The sequence below is a fragment of the Miscanthus floridulus genome, chromosome 9 (assembly GCF_019320115.1).
Source record: "Miscanthus floridulus cultivar M001 chromosome 9, ASM1932011v1, whole genome shotgun sequence".
NCBI classification, from domain to species: Eukaryota; Viridiplantae; Streptophyta; class Magnoliopsida; order Poales; family Poaceae; genus Miscanthus; species Miscanthus floridulus.
Genome location: NC_089588.1, coordinates 12,983,783 through 12,998,708, shown reverse-complemented (window position 1 = coordinate 12,998,708; position 14,926 = coordinate 12,983,783). Strand labels below are relative to the sequence as shown.

Sequence of the window (14,926 nt, the reverse complement as noted above, 5' to 3'; positions counted from 1 at the left end):
ACAACATCTTTTTCAATCAGTAAAATTTATAATGATGTGGAGGAAAGAGGGAGATGAGAAAGCGGTTGTTGCTTTGCAAAGCAACCACCTTATAAGCTAAAGTTTAGGACTATAAGACAGCTATTGCACCATTGTACCAGTTGTTGTTGCCATGCAACTTATAATAATCCTTTTAGTCTATGCATAAATTTAGGAATTGTGAGTTGCTATGAAACAACTCAAAAGACAATCATTATACATGCTATTAACTCTGTCTTAAGATTACTGGCACTGCATGAAACCATCTATTAGACAACACCAATATACTTGTCCTAAGCTATTTAGGAAAATGCTAACTGATTTGGTTGCACCTGGTAGTGGCGTGGCACGGACGGGCCGGCGCCTTGCATGCATATAAAGCTACCATGCAAGCTCACAGACGGGCCGCCCCCTTGCATTGCGAATGGAAGTTTTGCCGGTATATATATAGTATAGTACTCTCTTTTTTCTAAATTATAAGACGTTTTGTTTTTTTCTAGATACACATTTTTTGGTTTGCACTTAGATATACACTACGTCTAAATACATAGTAAAAATAATGTATCTAGAAAAGCTAAAACATCTTATAATTTGAAACGGAGAGAGTATTTATATAGTTTCTTTTCTTACTACTACCATGTACTATGAGGTACGTTACCACATGCAACAAGTAAGGAATAACCTTTGGGACCGGCTCGCTTTTGTGACCATGAAGAAAATTCCAAAGCAATGCAGAGACCAGCTGGAAATACCTAAACCAACAGTCAAGGAAAGGATCAGATGCTGCCCAATTGATGATCGGTTCCACAGACCGGCGATTCTACCACCATCCAAGTCGACGTGAGAAGCAGGTCTGGTTTAATAAGGCTGTAATCTTCAACCTTGTGCGCACCAGAGCCAATATTCCCCCCCCCCCCCCCCCCCTTTTTTTAAAAAAGAAGAATTTAACATTCCGGCCTGCAACATTCACACAAGAATGAGTATAGCTGTTTAACACAGACTAATGGTGCTTAAACCACAGTTCACCACACGGTGACACAAAGTTAAGGCATAAAAAGAAACGAGACTCAATTTCCTATCCTAATCTAACTTCGTTGCCCAAACTTGTCATAGGCTCATAGCATTCCAACATCAAGGCCTTCCACAACTGACTGCCATGCCCTACTGAAGACAACACGTAATACACCTTGCACAAATTTGAAGCTCGACCGCCCAGATGTTGGGGTTACATAGACCCACCGATCGGCGTTGTGTGAAGAAGGACCTCCGAGACAATGCCTCCAAGAAGGAAAACAACGAAAGATGCCGATGCCGCCCACCTCAAAATCCGAGGCAAGTTTTTCACCTGGAGGTCCATGGACAGGAGGGGTGCAGATTGCCTTAACAACACCTTCATGAAAGGGAAACATCGCCTGAAGGCGTCGCCATTGTCAAGATCACTAAGATCTCCACAGCACCCCACTCACAACCATATGCAGAAACAGTCCACCACCAACACATCAGGAACTCGCCTTGAGGTCATGGTATTGCCACCCTCAAGCTCCGCTAACAAGGATATGCCTGCGATGCCCGAATATATTTCCCGACCTTTGACGGTACGAGATAAAAAATATAGCTTCTCTGACTTTTCTTGCCAAGAAAAACGATAACAATATGTGCAACTAAATAACTGCTGCCTCAGCTGAACAATAATTAATTGGTTCTCACGCTGCAGCCAGTAACTCTCTAATCACATATGTAACTCATGGCAATAGTACCATAGCACCAGGTGTTGACACACCAGCAAAAAAACTAGCGTACGTGTTCAAATGCGCCGTGATCTTTAGTTTCGGTTTTCGCACGTCGGCAAAAACTACCATGTGCAAATGGCGCTTCAAAACTCAAACCTGCTACCGTGTGCATGGGCAAGTACGCCGCAGAAGTAAACGCTAGCTGGTGGCGTCTAAACATTTCTTACTCCATATCTGTCTCGGCCTCTCGGGGCGTCACGGAGTACATTTTTTCTATCTGCATTTCTGAAGGATTGCTTTTAGACCATTTTTTTCTGCGCATGCCACATGGTGTTGTACCGAGTAAGAGATAAGCACAGGCGTGCATTGCAATTCTATCATCTCTGATACTGATCAAACAGTCAAATTTGTGGAGGGATCTGTGCTCCTTCAACTGGGACCTGTGATATACTTTGACGGCGTGAGTGGATTTCATGAGCCTTATAGGGACAGATACGGCCTTCTTATGATGTACATATCTCACTGCTAGACGTTGGATAACACCGGGTTGTTGAAAGCCTCAGTCGTTTATTCTATCTGACGTACGATTGACGTTAGGGTGGCACCTTGTCCTATGCTTGCAAAATATTTTCTGAATTTCTAAGGATATTTCAGTTTAATCGCATGAATGGCTAGGACATGTTCTTTCAGTTCTGTCTCATTGTCTATCGATCGCTAGTACAGAAACCATTTCTATTAACGGTACCTAGCTTTTCTATTTTCCCTAGAGGTTTTTGGAACCGGCCAGTACGAAAGACCAGTGAAAATAGTGCATTTCTTTTTAGATAATGGATAGAAATCCGGCCTCTATATCCATATATCCATTCGTGGACATACACAGCCAAAGTTTACAAGAGCCTTTAGACACTAAGCCTCAAAAGAGGTACGCAAAAAACATAAAGCAACAAGACTAAGGGAGCTAGAAAAACTAACCTTCCAACTTCTATGCCCTTGCTTCAAAACTGTTTTGATCTTGTGCGGTAGCAATCCTTCACATCCTAATTTACTTAGAAACCCTTGATTTCAGGCCACAAAATTTGATCTTGTGCAGTAGCAATCCTTCACATCCTTGTTTACTTAGAAACTTTGATGTCAAAACGAAGCTACCAAAGTGGGAACCACGCGTGGAACTGCAAAGACAATGCCTTCACGAAGGAACACAACGTAGGTACGCCGCCACTGCCCATCCAACACGGACAATGATTTTACCTGCAAGATCCACATCGAGAGAGGAGGGGTGCATCGACAGGCGCCTCCAAGGAATATGGATCCCAAAGACGTCGTTGTCGTCAGCCCAACAGCAAGACGAAGACTTTCGCCTAGCACCCCACCCACTTCCAACGACAGCACGCCAACGCCCAGCAAGATCCAGTGTTGATGACTGTACATCGATCACGGCCACCACCGCACAATCCTGCACGCCGACAATGCCATGGGGAGCACAGATCCATCCATATCAAGAACAAATATGAGCCCCAAGGAGCCATGGAGGGGAACCACCGCAAGGAGGCTGCCACCGGCGCAGAGCCGGCCATAGCCGGCCCGCACCACCTGCTACATCTGCTCTGCCGCCAGCCTCCGAGAGAGCCCACCCTTGGATCCCGCCAGATACGACCTCATGGCCACTAGATCCGGTGAAGGGCGCACCAGATTAACTGTGAGGCGCCATAAGAAAGCCACTACCATATGTGGCATGTCGATTTAGCGCTTACATGGATCTCACAGATAGGACCCACATGTCAGTGGCAGTACTGTTTGGCTCCCTGAAGTTTGTATCAATTTTTGGACCATCTTAACGATCTCGAACGAAAAAACTCAAAACCAGGAATTTATAAATCTCATCGACAACAACAATTTTCATATACAAAGTATCTTTATTCGACACCGTACAAGAATGATATTATTTTTCTAAGGTGACAAGCCATAATACGCAATTAATATGCTAAGATTTACTCTATAAAGGTTACACAGTTCGATCTGTAGCCTTTTGCTGAAGTTGCGTTCTTGTTTTTTGGTGGTGCCTGATTTAGTTTATAACTTGTTTAGAGCTGTGAATAAATCATTTGCTTATCATCTTAGACTGCCTTGTGTGTTGCTTTTCGTCTATGATGAAGAGAACCAGAACCGGACCATCATCATTTCGTGGTTCAGTTTTCGTTTTGTTATTATGACCATATTAGCAGTTTTGTGTTGAGTCGAGTGTGGGCAGATTGAACATGATTATTACCTTGTGATGGTACGTAACAAAAATCATGCTGGTGACTATATATAAACTTTTTTTATGAAAACTTTATTTTTTTATTTGCCTGATCATAAAAAGTCATCATCTCAAATGTGCCTGGAGTACTAGCAGCGCTCTCCAGTTTGTAGGTAGCGGTACTGCAGGTGTAGTAGTATACTACTGCTCCACCAGTTAAGCGGTGCTGATGTCTTCGGCTCTTCAATTTATGAGAAATTTGCTCTCCTTATTCTCTTCTTTCTTGTTCAATGTGTATGGTAAGTGAATGTTGCTTATATGTAACACTTTGGTTGCAGATGAGACCATGATATTTTGATTCATATCATCCCTCGCCTAGGTACACTGAAATTCCACGGCACGCCAAGCCTTGTTTGGCTGCACATTGTATTCACCTCAATCCACTTCAACACACGTGGACTAAGGTGGATACTGGTGCAGCCAAACAAGCTCTAATGTGGACGATGAGCATGGAACATGCAACGATAGGTCGTATTCAGGTTGCCGGATCCGACTACCATGGCCCACAGGGACCAATGATGTAGTGCCAACATTTACCATACCAGGCGAACATGGTCTAGCAGGGCCAACGGGTCGTCTTCCCGAGTTCTTGGGCTCTCTAAAGAATCTCAAGTATCTTGACCTCTCTGGCATACCGTTCTATGGTGGCCTACCTCCCCAACTTGGCAACTTGTCAAGGTTGCAGTATCTGGATCTATCATTTATGGGGGGCACGAACTCGACGGATCTCTCATGGTTAACACACATTCCTTCCATACAATATTTTTACTTGGACGGAGTGAACCTCAGCACAGTAGCGGATTGGTCACGTGTCATGAATATGCTTCCTTCTTTGAGGGCCCTCCATCTTTCATTCTGCTCTCTTGCAACCGCAAACCAGTCGCTGCCACACCTGAACCTTACAAATCTCGAGGAGCTGGATAAGTCCTCGAGGCACAACGGTGGTTCTCCCTCCAAAAAATTGTTGGATAAGTCCAACACAACTAATTGCTGATATTTACAAAAAGATTCAGGAATATGACTAGTGAGTCGGTTGGAGAACAGAGAAAGATGTCTTAGATTGGCGGATCTAGTAGCAGAGGGCAGAGGTCCTGACAAGAAGTTATTGGACAAGTCCAATGTTTGTATGTTTGGTGGCAGCGTGGGTATCTGACCAGTTAATTTGTTTGAACTAAGGTAGAGTTCCTGAAGTGACATGGAGCCCATATCAGCCGGCAAAGTTCCGTTGAGTTGATTGTTGGATATGTTCATGAACCAAACATTTGAAAGGGCATCGGAGAACCGTTGTGGAATCCTATCAGCTATACCTGCACTCGAGATATCAAGATAGATGATGCTCACATTCCACCGAAGCCACCCAGGAAACAGTGGGCCCATCTGGCAGGATGCAAATAATACATACACTAATGTAGATGGTGGTTGCCAGTCCGAGCTGATCTCAATCTTGAGGGCATTATATGACAAGTCTATATATTGCAAGCTCCTTGCACTAGCAAAGTGTTCCTCAGTTATCGACTTATCGTGCCATCCAGTTTATTTGTATTTAGATACAGATAGGTCAGATTACTAAGCTTTCCAATCTCATATGGGACATGTCCGTTTAGGTTGTTGAAAGAGAGGTCAAGGATCTGCAAACCAGTAAATTGTCCTATCCATCTTGGTAACATCCCGGTTAAATGGTTCGAACCAAGGTCCAATTCTTGCAATTTGTTGGGTGAACATTGAGGTAGATTCCTAAACAGCTCAGCTACGTCACCATATAAGAGAGAGCATTCAAGGTTCAGGACCTCCAAATTGCATAGGTTCTTCAGATTCGTGATCATGCTGCGCAGGTTCTTGTCATCATCATGATAATAATAATAATTATCTGAAAGATCAAGGACTTGCAGGGATGTCTTGTCTCCCAGAGCATCCGGAAATTGACCGTACATACTAGTGTGGTAGAGGTAAAGGAATCTAAGGCTTGTTATGTTCCAGAACCAGCTGGTCACCATTGGATGGTGGAAGGAGTTCCAAGAGGCATCCAGCTCCTCGAGATTTGTAAGGTTCAGGTGTGGCAGCGACTGGTTTGCGGTTGCAAGAGAGCAGAATGAAAGATGGAGGGCCCTCAAAGAAGGAAGCATATTCATGACACGTGACCAATCCGCTACTGTGCTGAGGTTCACTCCGTCCAAGTAAAAATATTGTATGGAAGGAATGTGTGTTAACCATGAGAGATCCGTCGAGTTCGTGCCCCCCATAAATGATAGATCCAGATACTGCAACCTTGACAAGTTGCCAAGTTGGGGAGGTAGGCCACCATAGAACGGTATGCCAGAGAGGTCAAGATACTTGAGATTCTTTAGAGAGCCCAAGAACTCGGGAAGACGACCCGTTGCGACCTTTCTGGCATGTCAGAACCCAAGTAGTGTTGTGGGCGCCAACATTTACCCTACAGTATTGTAGGCGCCATCAACTCCCATACCAGACAAATACGGTAAGGCTCCACCCCACGTGCCTCTGAGGCATCAACAGTGTTATGGGTGCCGACATTTACCATACCAGGCGAACATGGTAAAACCCCTTGCATGCCTATGTGTATCAACAGTGTGGCAAGCACCGACGTCTACCATACCTGAAGAAGACGACGCAATCTCCCACGTGCATCTGACATTAAACAGTATTGTGGGTGCTTACCATCATCTTGTACCCACCGGCGTGGGCAACAACACTTAGTAGCATATGCACTCTCTCCCTCTCACTTGTGAGGCCATCCCCTTCATCTATAAAAGGGGATGCGCTCTCTCCCAAAAGGAGATAGATCAGTTCACTTACATCGATTCAACACACGACAATAGAACCACCAGGTTCAGACCTCGAGCACACGCTTGAACACTTAGCACATAGCGGAGCTCCCGTCACTCTCGGCCCTTCAGACCAGAGTCCGACCGGACCTCTTGTACCTCCCATCTTTCTCCTTCCCGTTTGTAACCCCACAGCAAACTTCGAGCACCAGGGCTCAGGAATAAAGTCGCCGACCGACTCAAACTGGACGTAGGGCACGTTGCCTGAACCAGTATAACCCCTGTGTCATTGATTGCTAGGCCACCTCCGATCACAACGTACCGCAAAACTACAAATATTTACGAGTTGGTCACTTTCTGCACCGACACAATGATTAACCTTTAACTTAGCGGTCGGCAGTACATGGTTAGGGAATACTCCCTCTGTCCCTTATTATCTGTCATTTTCGGTTTTCGTGCCACAAATTTGACTAGATTTGTAGAGAATGCGTGCAACATTTGTATCTCCAAATAAATTTATTAAAAAACTAGATTAAAAGATCTATCTAATGATATCAATTATGTATCATAAATATTAATATTTTTATATAAATTTAATCAAAGTCATTTCTCGGAAAGCGAGAACGACAGATATTTAGGGAAGGGGGGAGTACGGAATTAGGGATCGTACATGAGATAGGACAGAGAATCAGAGATTCGTACCTATGCGGATCACGTATTCACATTCAGTCTCACTCGTTCACGTGTGGCCGTGCCTGCCTGCAGCCTGCCTGGCTACCCGCCGCCCACTGGCGACTCGTAGAGAGGCAGAGTCACAGTCGTATGCAGAGGAAAGAGAATGAACAGTCACTGACTCCACAACTCGCAGTCGAAGGCTCAAAGCGTCTCGTGTCGTCATGAGGACCGAGGAGTCGCTGCTGTGGCGTGCCTACGTCTGTGACTCTGCGTACGTATGTTTGTTACTAGGCTCACATATGCCGAAATACTACTAGTGTCTGTGTACCTGGGGAGGGGCCCATCCGGCTCCCTAGGCCGGGGACGGTTGTCCCTCTCGCCCCGCCCCAGGGCCGGGCCTAAGTCTTAGGTGGTGCTGGGTTTGGTTAGACCCGCTACCATACGTGGCATGTCGATTTAGCGCTTACATGGATCTTACAGATGGTACCCACATGTCAGCGGCAGTACTGTTTGGCTCCCTGAAGTTTGTATCAATTGGACCATTTTAATGATCTCAAACGAAAAAACTCAAAACCAGGAATTTATAAATCTCATCGACAACAACAATTTTCATATACAAAGTATCTTTATTCGACACCGTACAAGAATGATATTATTTTTCGAAGGTGACAAGCCATAAGAATGGAGTATTTTTCAAAACCAGGAATGCTACTGGAATATTATATTATTTTTTGCTCAAATGAAAAACTCAAATATAAGAATTTGTAGCTCATGGCATGAAAAAAACAGTACCTTTTAGAATGGAGTATTTTTTAAGGGAGTCATTAAATGTTCAAAATTAATATAAAATTTCAGCACAATAGTAATCGTCACCAGGCTTGTCTGAGGTGAGACGTCCTCCTACTTCACACCTTCACTACACAAAGCCAGCAGCTGTCTCCCGCACCACACCGTCATGCCTCTCTCCTGCATAGGTACGTCGCCTCCCCCCTCCAGCGCCGAGGAAACTAAGCGCGCTACGCCCACAGCAGACTGCACACATGGCTTCCTCCGCTCAACACCAACGGGACCGCCGCCGTCAAAAGGACCGTCGCCACGTACTCTCGGGCCCGCCGATGACCTCGCGCCGCGCGTCAAGCGCTAGCGGCTCACGTTGGCGTCCCCGGCGCTCAGCCTGTTCGCTTGCTCGCATACGATTATGGATTATAAGCTGGAACAGTATTTTTCTCTCACACTAAACCAGACAGCAGTAAATAATCCATGATCGTTTACGGCCTGCCGAGTAGGCTGGTTGTCGTCAGTGAAAGCCGCCTCGCGGGCGTCGTCTCCCTCCGGCTCCGCTGGAAAAACTGCCCCACGGGCGGACAGGGCCGACAGGCCCAGGGCGTTGTCGTCGCTGGCGCCGTCCATGCATGAAAGCCAGCTCGCAGACGTCGTCGTCTCGCTCCACTGGAAAAATCGCCCCACGGGCCACGGCCGGTCAGGGGCGTGCCCAGGGCGGTGACGACGCCAGAGCCGTCCAAGTCCCAGCATGTGGTATGTAAAAGCCTAAAAGGTAGCTATGGAAGGGAGAGATGCTGCAGCAGCCGTTGCAGCTAGCAACCTGCATGTGGCCATTGGTTCTTGGAAAGTTGGAATTGCTAAGATTTACTCTATAAAGAGGTTACACAGTTCGATCTGTAGCCTTTTGGTGAAGTTGCGTTCTTGTTTTTTGGTGGTGCCTGATTTAGTTTATAACTTGTTTAGAGCTGTGAATAAATCATTTGCTTATCATCTTAGACTGCCTTATGTGTTGCTTTTCGTCTATGATGAAGAGAACCAGAACCGGACCATCATCATTTGGTGGCTCAGTTTTCGTTTTGTTATTATGACCATATTGGCAGTTTTGTGTTGAGTCGAGTGTGGGCAGATTGAACATGATTATTCCCTTGCGATGGTACGTAACAAAGATCATGCTGGTGACTATATATAAACTTTATTTTTATTTTTTTTATGAAAACTTTATTTTTTTTATTTGCCTGATCATAAAAAGTCATCATCTCAATTGTGCCTGGAGTACTATCCCCAGGTCATTTTGCACCCTATTTGAGATTTGACTAGCAGCGCTCTCCAGTTTGTAGGTAGCGGTACTGCAGGTGTAGTAGTATACTACTGCTCCACCAGTTAAGCGGTGCTCATGTCTTGAGCTCTTCAATTTCTGAGAAATTTGCTCTCCTTGTTCTCTGCTTTCTTGTTCAATGTGTATGGTAAGTGAATGTTGCTTATATGTAACACTTTGGTTGCATATGAGACCATGATATTTTGATTCATATCATCCCTCGCCTAGGTACACTAAAATTCCACGGCACGTCAAGCCTTGTTTGGGTGCACATTGTATTCACCTCAATCCACTTCAACCCACGTGGGCTAAGGTGGATACGGGTGCAGCCAAACAAGCCCTAATGTGGACGATGAGCGTGGAACATGCAACGATAGGTCGTATTCAGGTTGCCGGATTCGACTACCATGGCCCACAGGGACCAATGATGTAGTGCCGCCTGAAGCGCTACATGGAATTGATTGACCATGTCTTAATGTTCATCATCATAAGGAAATAATTATTACTGTAAAACTTGGTGAAGCGTGTTAACCTCTGTAGAGGCTGCGTCTACATGTTATATAGCGCCCTGAGCTGACCAAGCGAACGTCTTGTACAGACTACAAACCAACATCCTGAAGATCGGCCAGAGTTTACAACATACTTATGTTATCTATATACTAACAACTAATATCTATCTTGTACAACAAACACTAATGTTGGCCAATGATCAAGTGTCGGTTCTCAGTTTATTACATGATATAAGAGATAAACACGGACACACAAATCTTCATTTCATAAAGAAAACCAAGGCAATATGTAATACTGGTAGTAACAAAATTCAAAGCACTCCTGAACAGACTTCTCTCCCACTTCCATTATTCATACATGCATGCATTGGCTAATTTTAGTGGAAGCGCCGACCATCGCCTTTGCTTCATGCTTGCTAATCAGTTTGTGTTTGTCTTGCTCTAGCCCATGTAGCAACAAGGACATATACTTTGTCGTACAACTTGTCCGAGAGTCGAAAGCAAGCAATTCTCCAGTTTCTCTTGAACAACAAAACACCAAATGCAATCCATGTACCAACCACGAAGCCGCACCCGAGTCCAAGATAAAAGAATGGTATCCCATAACCTTCTTCAGTTCTTCCCAGGCCACCTTGCTTTGGTGCATGACGCTCACTCGAGCAATTGTTTTGAAGAGGATGTCCACAAAGACCGATGTTGCCAATGTACATAGATGGATACTCTGCATACAGGGTATCAAGCTGTACTCCCGATGGAATTCTTCCTGTAAGATCGTTGTATGATAATTCCAAGTAACTTAAGAACGTCAGATTTGATACAGTGGCTGGTATTTCCCCTAAAAGCATGTTCCTCGAGAGGTCCAATGATTGCAGTGATCGCATTTCCCCGATCTTCTTTGGAATAACTCCAGTCAAGTGGTTCCTTGATAGATTCAAATTCACAAGCGCATCAAGAACAACTATTTCTTCTGGAATTTCACCGGTTAAGTCGTTTGAAGATAAATCAATGCTCGCCATACTTGTGTCCAAAATTCTTTGAATGGAACCATAGTTCAATTCCCGCCCCTTCCAGACCGTAGACAAACTATTAAGATCAGAAGAAATTGTCCTCATCCAGACCGTAGACAAACTATTAAGATGAGAATAAAATGTCTTAGGGCTGTAATAACAACCCATCATGGATGTGTTTGTCATAAATTTAAAATTTGATAGGTAGATCGGCAGAGAGCCTGATATCTTATTGTTATTTAGGTCCATGTACTCAAGGCAAGAAAGGTTTGTGATGTTCACTGGAATGCTACCAAAGAACTTGTTGTGACTTAATCCTATAACTCTTAATGATGTTAAGCTTCCAATCCACATTGGCAATCTTCCAGAGAATTTGTTCCAAGACAAATCTAGGAAGAGCACATTTGTCAATTTTTGCAGAAAAGACGGGAACTTTCCTGACAAACTATTGTTACTTAAGGCTACAAATTCCATATATTCCGTTACCCCGAGGCACAACGGTGGTTCTCCCTCCAAAAAATTGTTGGATAAGTCCAACATAAATAATTGCTGATATTTACAAAAAGATTCAGGAATTTGACCAGTGAGTCGGTTGGAGAACAGATAAAGTTGACTTAGATTGGCGGATCTAGTAGCAGAGGGCAGAGGTCCTAACAAGAAGTTATTGGACAAGTCCAAGGTATGTATGTTTGGTGGCAGCGTTGGTATCTGACCAGTTAATTTGTTTGAACCGATGTAGAGTTCCAGAAGTGACATGGAGCCCATATCAGCCGGCAAAGTTCCGTTGAGTTGATTGTTGGAGATGTTCATGAACCAAACATTTGAAAAGGCATCGAAGAACCGTTGTGGAATCCTATCAGCTATACCTGCACTCGAGATATCAAGATAGGTGATGCTCACACTCCACTGAAGCCACCCAGGAAACAGTGGGCCCATCTGGCAGGATGCAAAGTTTACAATTTCTAATTCAAATGGTGGTTGCCAGTCCGAGCTGATCTCAATCTTGAGGGCATTATATGACAAGTCTATATATTGCAAGCTCCTTGCACTAGCAAAGTGTTCCTCAGTTATCGTACCATCCAGTTTATTTGTATTTAGATCCAGATGGGTCAGATTACTAAGCTTACCAATCTCATATGGAACATGTCCTGTGATGTAGTTCTCACCTAGATTCAGAACAACCAAGCTCATGAATTGCCCCATCCATCTTGGTAACATCCCAGTTAAATGGTTCGAACCGAGGTCCAATTTTTGCAATTTGTTGGGTGAACATCGAGGTAGATTCCTAAACAGCTCAGCTACGTCGCCATATAAGAGAGTGCATTCAAGGTTCAGGACCTCCAAATTGCATAGGTTCTTCAGATCCACGGTCATGCTGCGCATGTTCTTGTCATCATCATGATAATCACAATAATAATAATAATTTGAAAGATCAAGGACTTGCAGGGATGTCATGACTCCCAGAGCATCCGGAAATTGACCGTACATACTAGTGTAGCTGAGGTCAAGGAATCTAAGGCTTGTTATGTTCCAGAACCAGCTGGTCACCATTGGATGGTGGAAGGAGTTGTCGGAGGCATGGAGCTCCTCGAGATTTGTAAGGTTCAGGTGTGGCAGCGACTGGTTTGCGCTTGCAAGAGAGCAGCCTGAAAGATGGAGGGCCCTCAAAGAAGGAAGCATATTCATGACACGAGGCCAATCCGCTACTGTGCTGAGGTCCACTCCGTTCAAGTTAAGATATTGTATGGAAGGAATGTGTGTTAACCATGAGAGATCCGTCGAGTTCGTGCCTCCCATCAAGTTAAGATACTGCAGCCTTGACAAGTTGCCAAGTTGGGGAGGTAGGCCACCATAGAACGGTATGCCAGAGAGGCTAAGGTACTTGAGATTCTTTAGAGAGCCCAAGAACTCGGGAAGACGACCCATTGGCCCTGCTAGATCATTCCCGCTGAGGTCAAGGTGCTCTAGGTGATCCAGAGCAAGCAAAGAAGGACTTATCTGGCCGGCAAAATCTGGTCGGAAGGTGCCTCCACCTCTAAGTCGAAGCTCATGGACGTGGCCAGTTCGGTTGCTGCACCGGACGCCTCTCCACCGGCAGCAGTCTTGCTCGTCGTGGCGACCGTCTCGCCGCCACGAGCTGAGGACTCCGCCAGGGTCGCTGGTGACGCCGTGCTTGAATGCCAGCAGGGCGTCCCTCTCGTGTGGTATGCAGCTTGGGCTCGCTCGGTTACCACCGGCGGCTGGCTGCTGCTGCTGCTGCGTGGAGAGGAACAAGCAGCAGCAGCAGAGCAACACGAGCATGGCAGCAGCTAGGCGATGCACGGTGGCAACTGGTGGCAGGATATATCAGTTCTGGAGTGAGAGTGTTATTATTATAGTAGACAGATGCAGAGGATACTGCAGATCAAGTTGGAATTGGAAAGATCTAGATACTGCAGCGTTGACAAGTTGCCAAGCTGGGGAGGCACGCCACCATAGAATGGTATGCCAGAGAGGTCACCTTCCGTGTAGAAGCCGTCAGGCCGCTTCCGTGTAGAAGCGTCTACAGTACTCGGCCAGCGTCTCATCGGCTGACCGACGAACTCAGTCCACGGTCACCTTCCGTGTGTCAGTGTGGTCTCATCCCCTCACAAAAGATTACTGTACATTAGGTAGAGTACTCCCCCTCGTGCCAAAAGAAAAGATGTTCTCACCTCTCGACAAGTTTTTTTTTTTTACTTTGATCAAATATATATAACAAAATATTAATATTTATAATACATAATTAGTATTATTAGATAAATCCTTGAATATATTTCATAATAAATTTATTCGGAGATATAAATGCTGTTAATATTTTCTATAAATCTAGTCAAACTTAAAAGAGTTTGATCAGTACGCATCCCGTAACGGACGGAGCGAGTTTACAATACTAGTTGATTGATTTTCTCGACGCGTAAGGAAAAGCGCTGCGCTGATGGCCGTGGAGAGACAGGACGCTAATTGCTTGGCTTGGGTGCCTCCTCTCCATCTGTTTGTTTCTATGGTCGTCAGCAAGGTTTCCTGTACTGTCTTTTTGTTTACTTAATTAAGGTGTATGTTTACGGTAACAACCACTACTGGAAACGGGGTGTTTGCCGAGTGCTAAAATGTTTGCCGATTGCATTATATCGGGCACTCGGCAAAGAAGCTATTTGCCGAGCGCTGTCACAAAAACACTCGGCAAAATAATTGCGCTCGGCAAAAGAGGCAAAAAAAAAAAATCACTCGGCAAAACATAGATTGGGAGGATCGGACAGGACAGCAAGAATCGGAGAGGATGGGGTTGTTTTGCTCTGGGTCGCTGCAGATGCAGTGGGCAACTACAAGCAGCGGTACCTGGCTAGGCCTTTCTTCTTCTTCTTCTAGATGGAAAAGAAAAGGGCAATAAGCTAGGTCGTCTTAATTGGCTTGCACGCGTGTTTGCTCTTCTTTTATCTTTAGCGTACATTTCTAACCACAGGAACAGACTGCTGGTTTTCGTCATCGCTAAGCGAGTAAGCGTTGTGTGGTTCGCACCACGTCAGACGTGCTTGGCCTACACTCGCTATCTGTATCTGTATTTTCGCCTGGTTAGAGGCGGCCGGAGCCAAGATTTACATATAGGAAGACCGTTCAAACCGCTAACAATTATGTACGACGAAATACAAATAAATCGATTATATACATAACCAAAAAAAAGCATTTGTACACATAACCGGCGGTAACAACTATCTGTACTAGCTACACTCACTATCAGTATCTGTATTTTATTCGTCCGTTGTTGTCTGTCACAAATATAGAGGACTCTCC

The 14,926-nt window shown here is 45.0% G+C and overlaps 1 protein-coding gene across 1 annotated transcript; it reads right to left on the bottom strand.

Moving 5' to 3' along the window:
- Nucleotides 1–10,372: 10,372 nt before the first annotated feature.
- LOC136481375 (receptor-like protein EIX2) lies at nucleotides 10,373–13,439 on the bottom strand. The gene has a single exon (XM_066478730.1). The coding sequence runs from the start codon at nucleotides 13,415–13,417 to the stop codon at nucleotides 10,526–10,528; it is 2,892 nt and encodes a 963-aa protein (XP_066334827.1). The 5' UTR covers nucleotides 13,418–13,439; the 3' UTR covers nucleotides 10,373–10,525.
- Between the last annotated feature and the right edge of the window lie 1,487 nt (nucleotides 13,440–14,926).

Excerpts from the sequence above, each read along its gene's own strand:
- LOC136481375 (XM_066478730.1), bottom strand. The coding sequence starts at position 13,417 with ATGCTCGTGTTGCTCTGCTGCTGCTGCTTGTTCCTCTCCACGCAGCAG.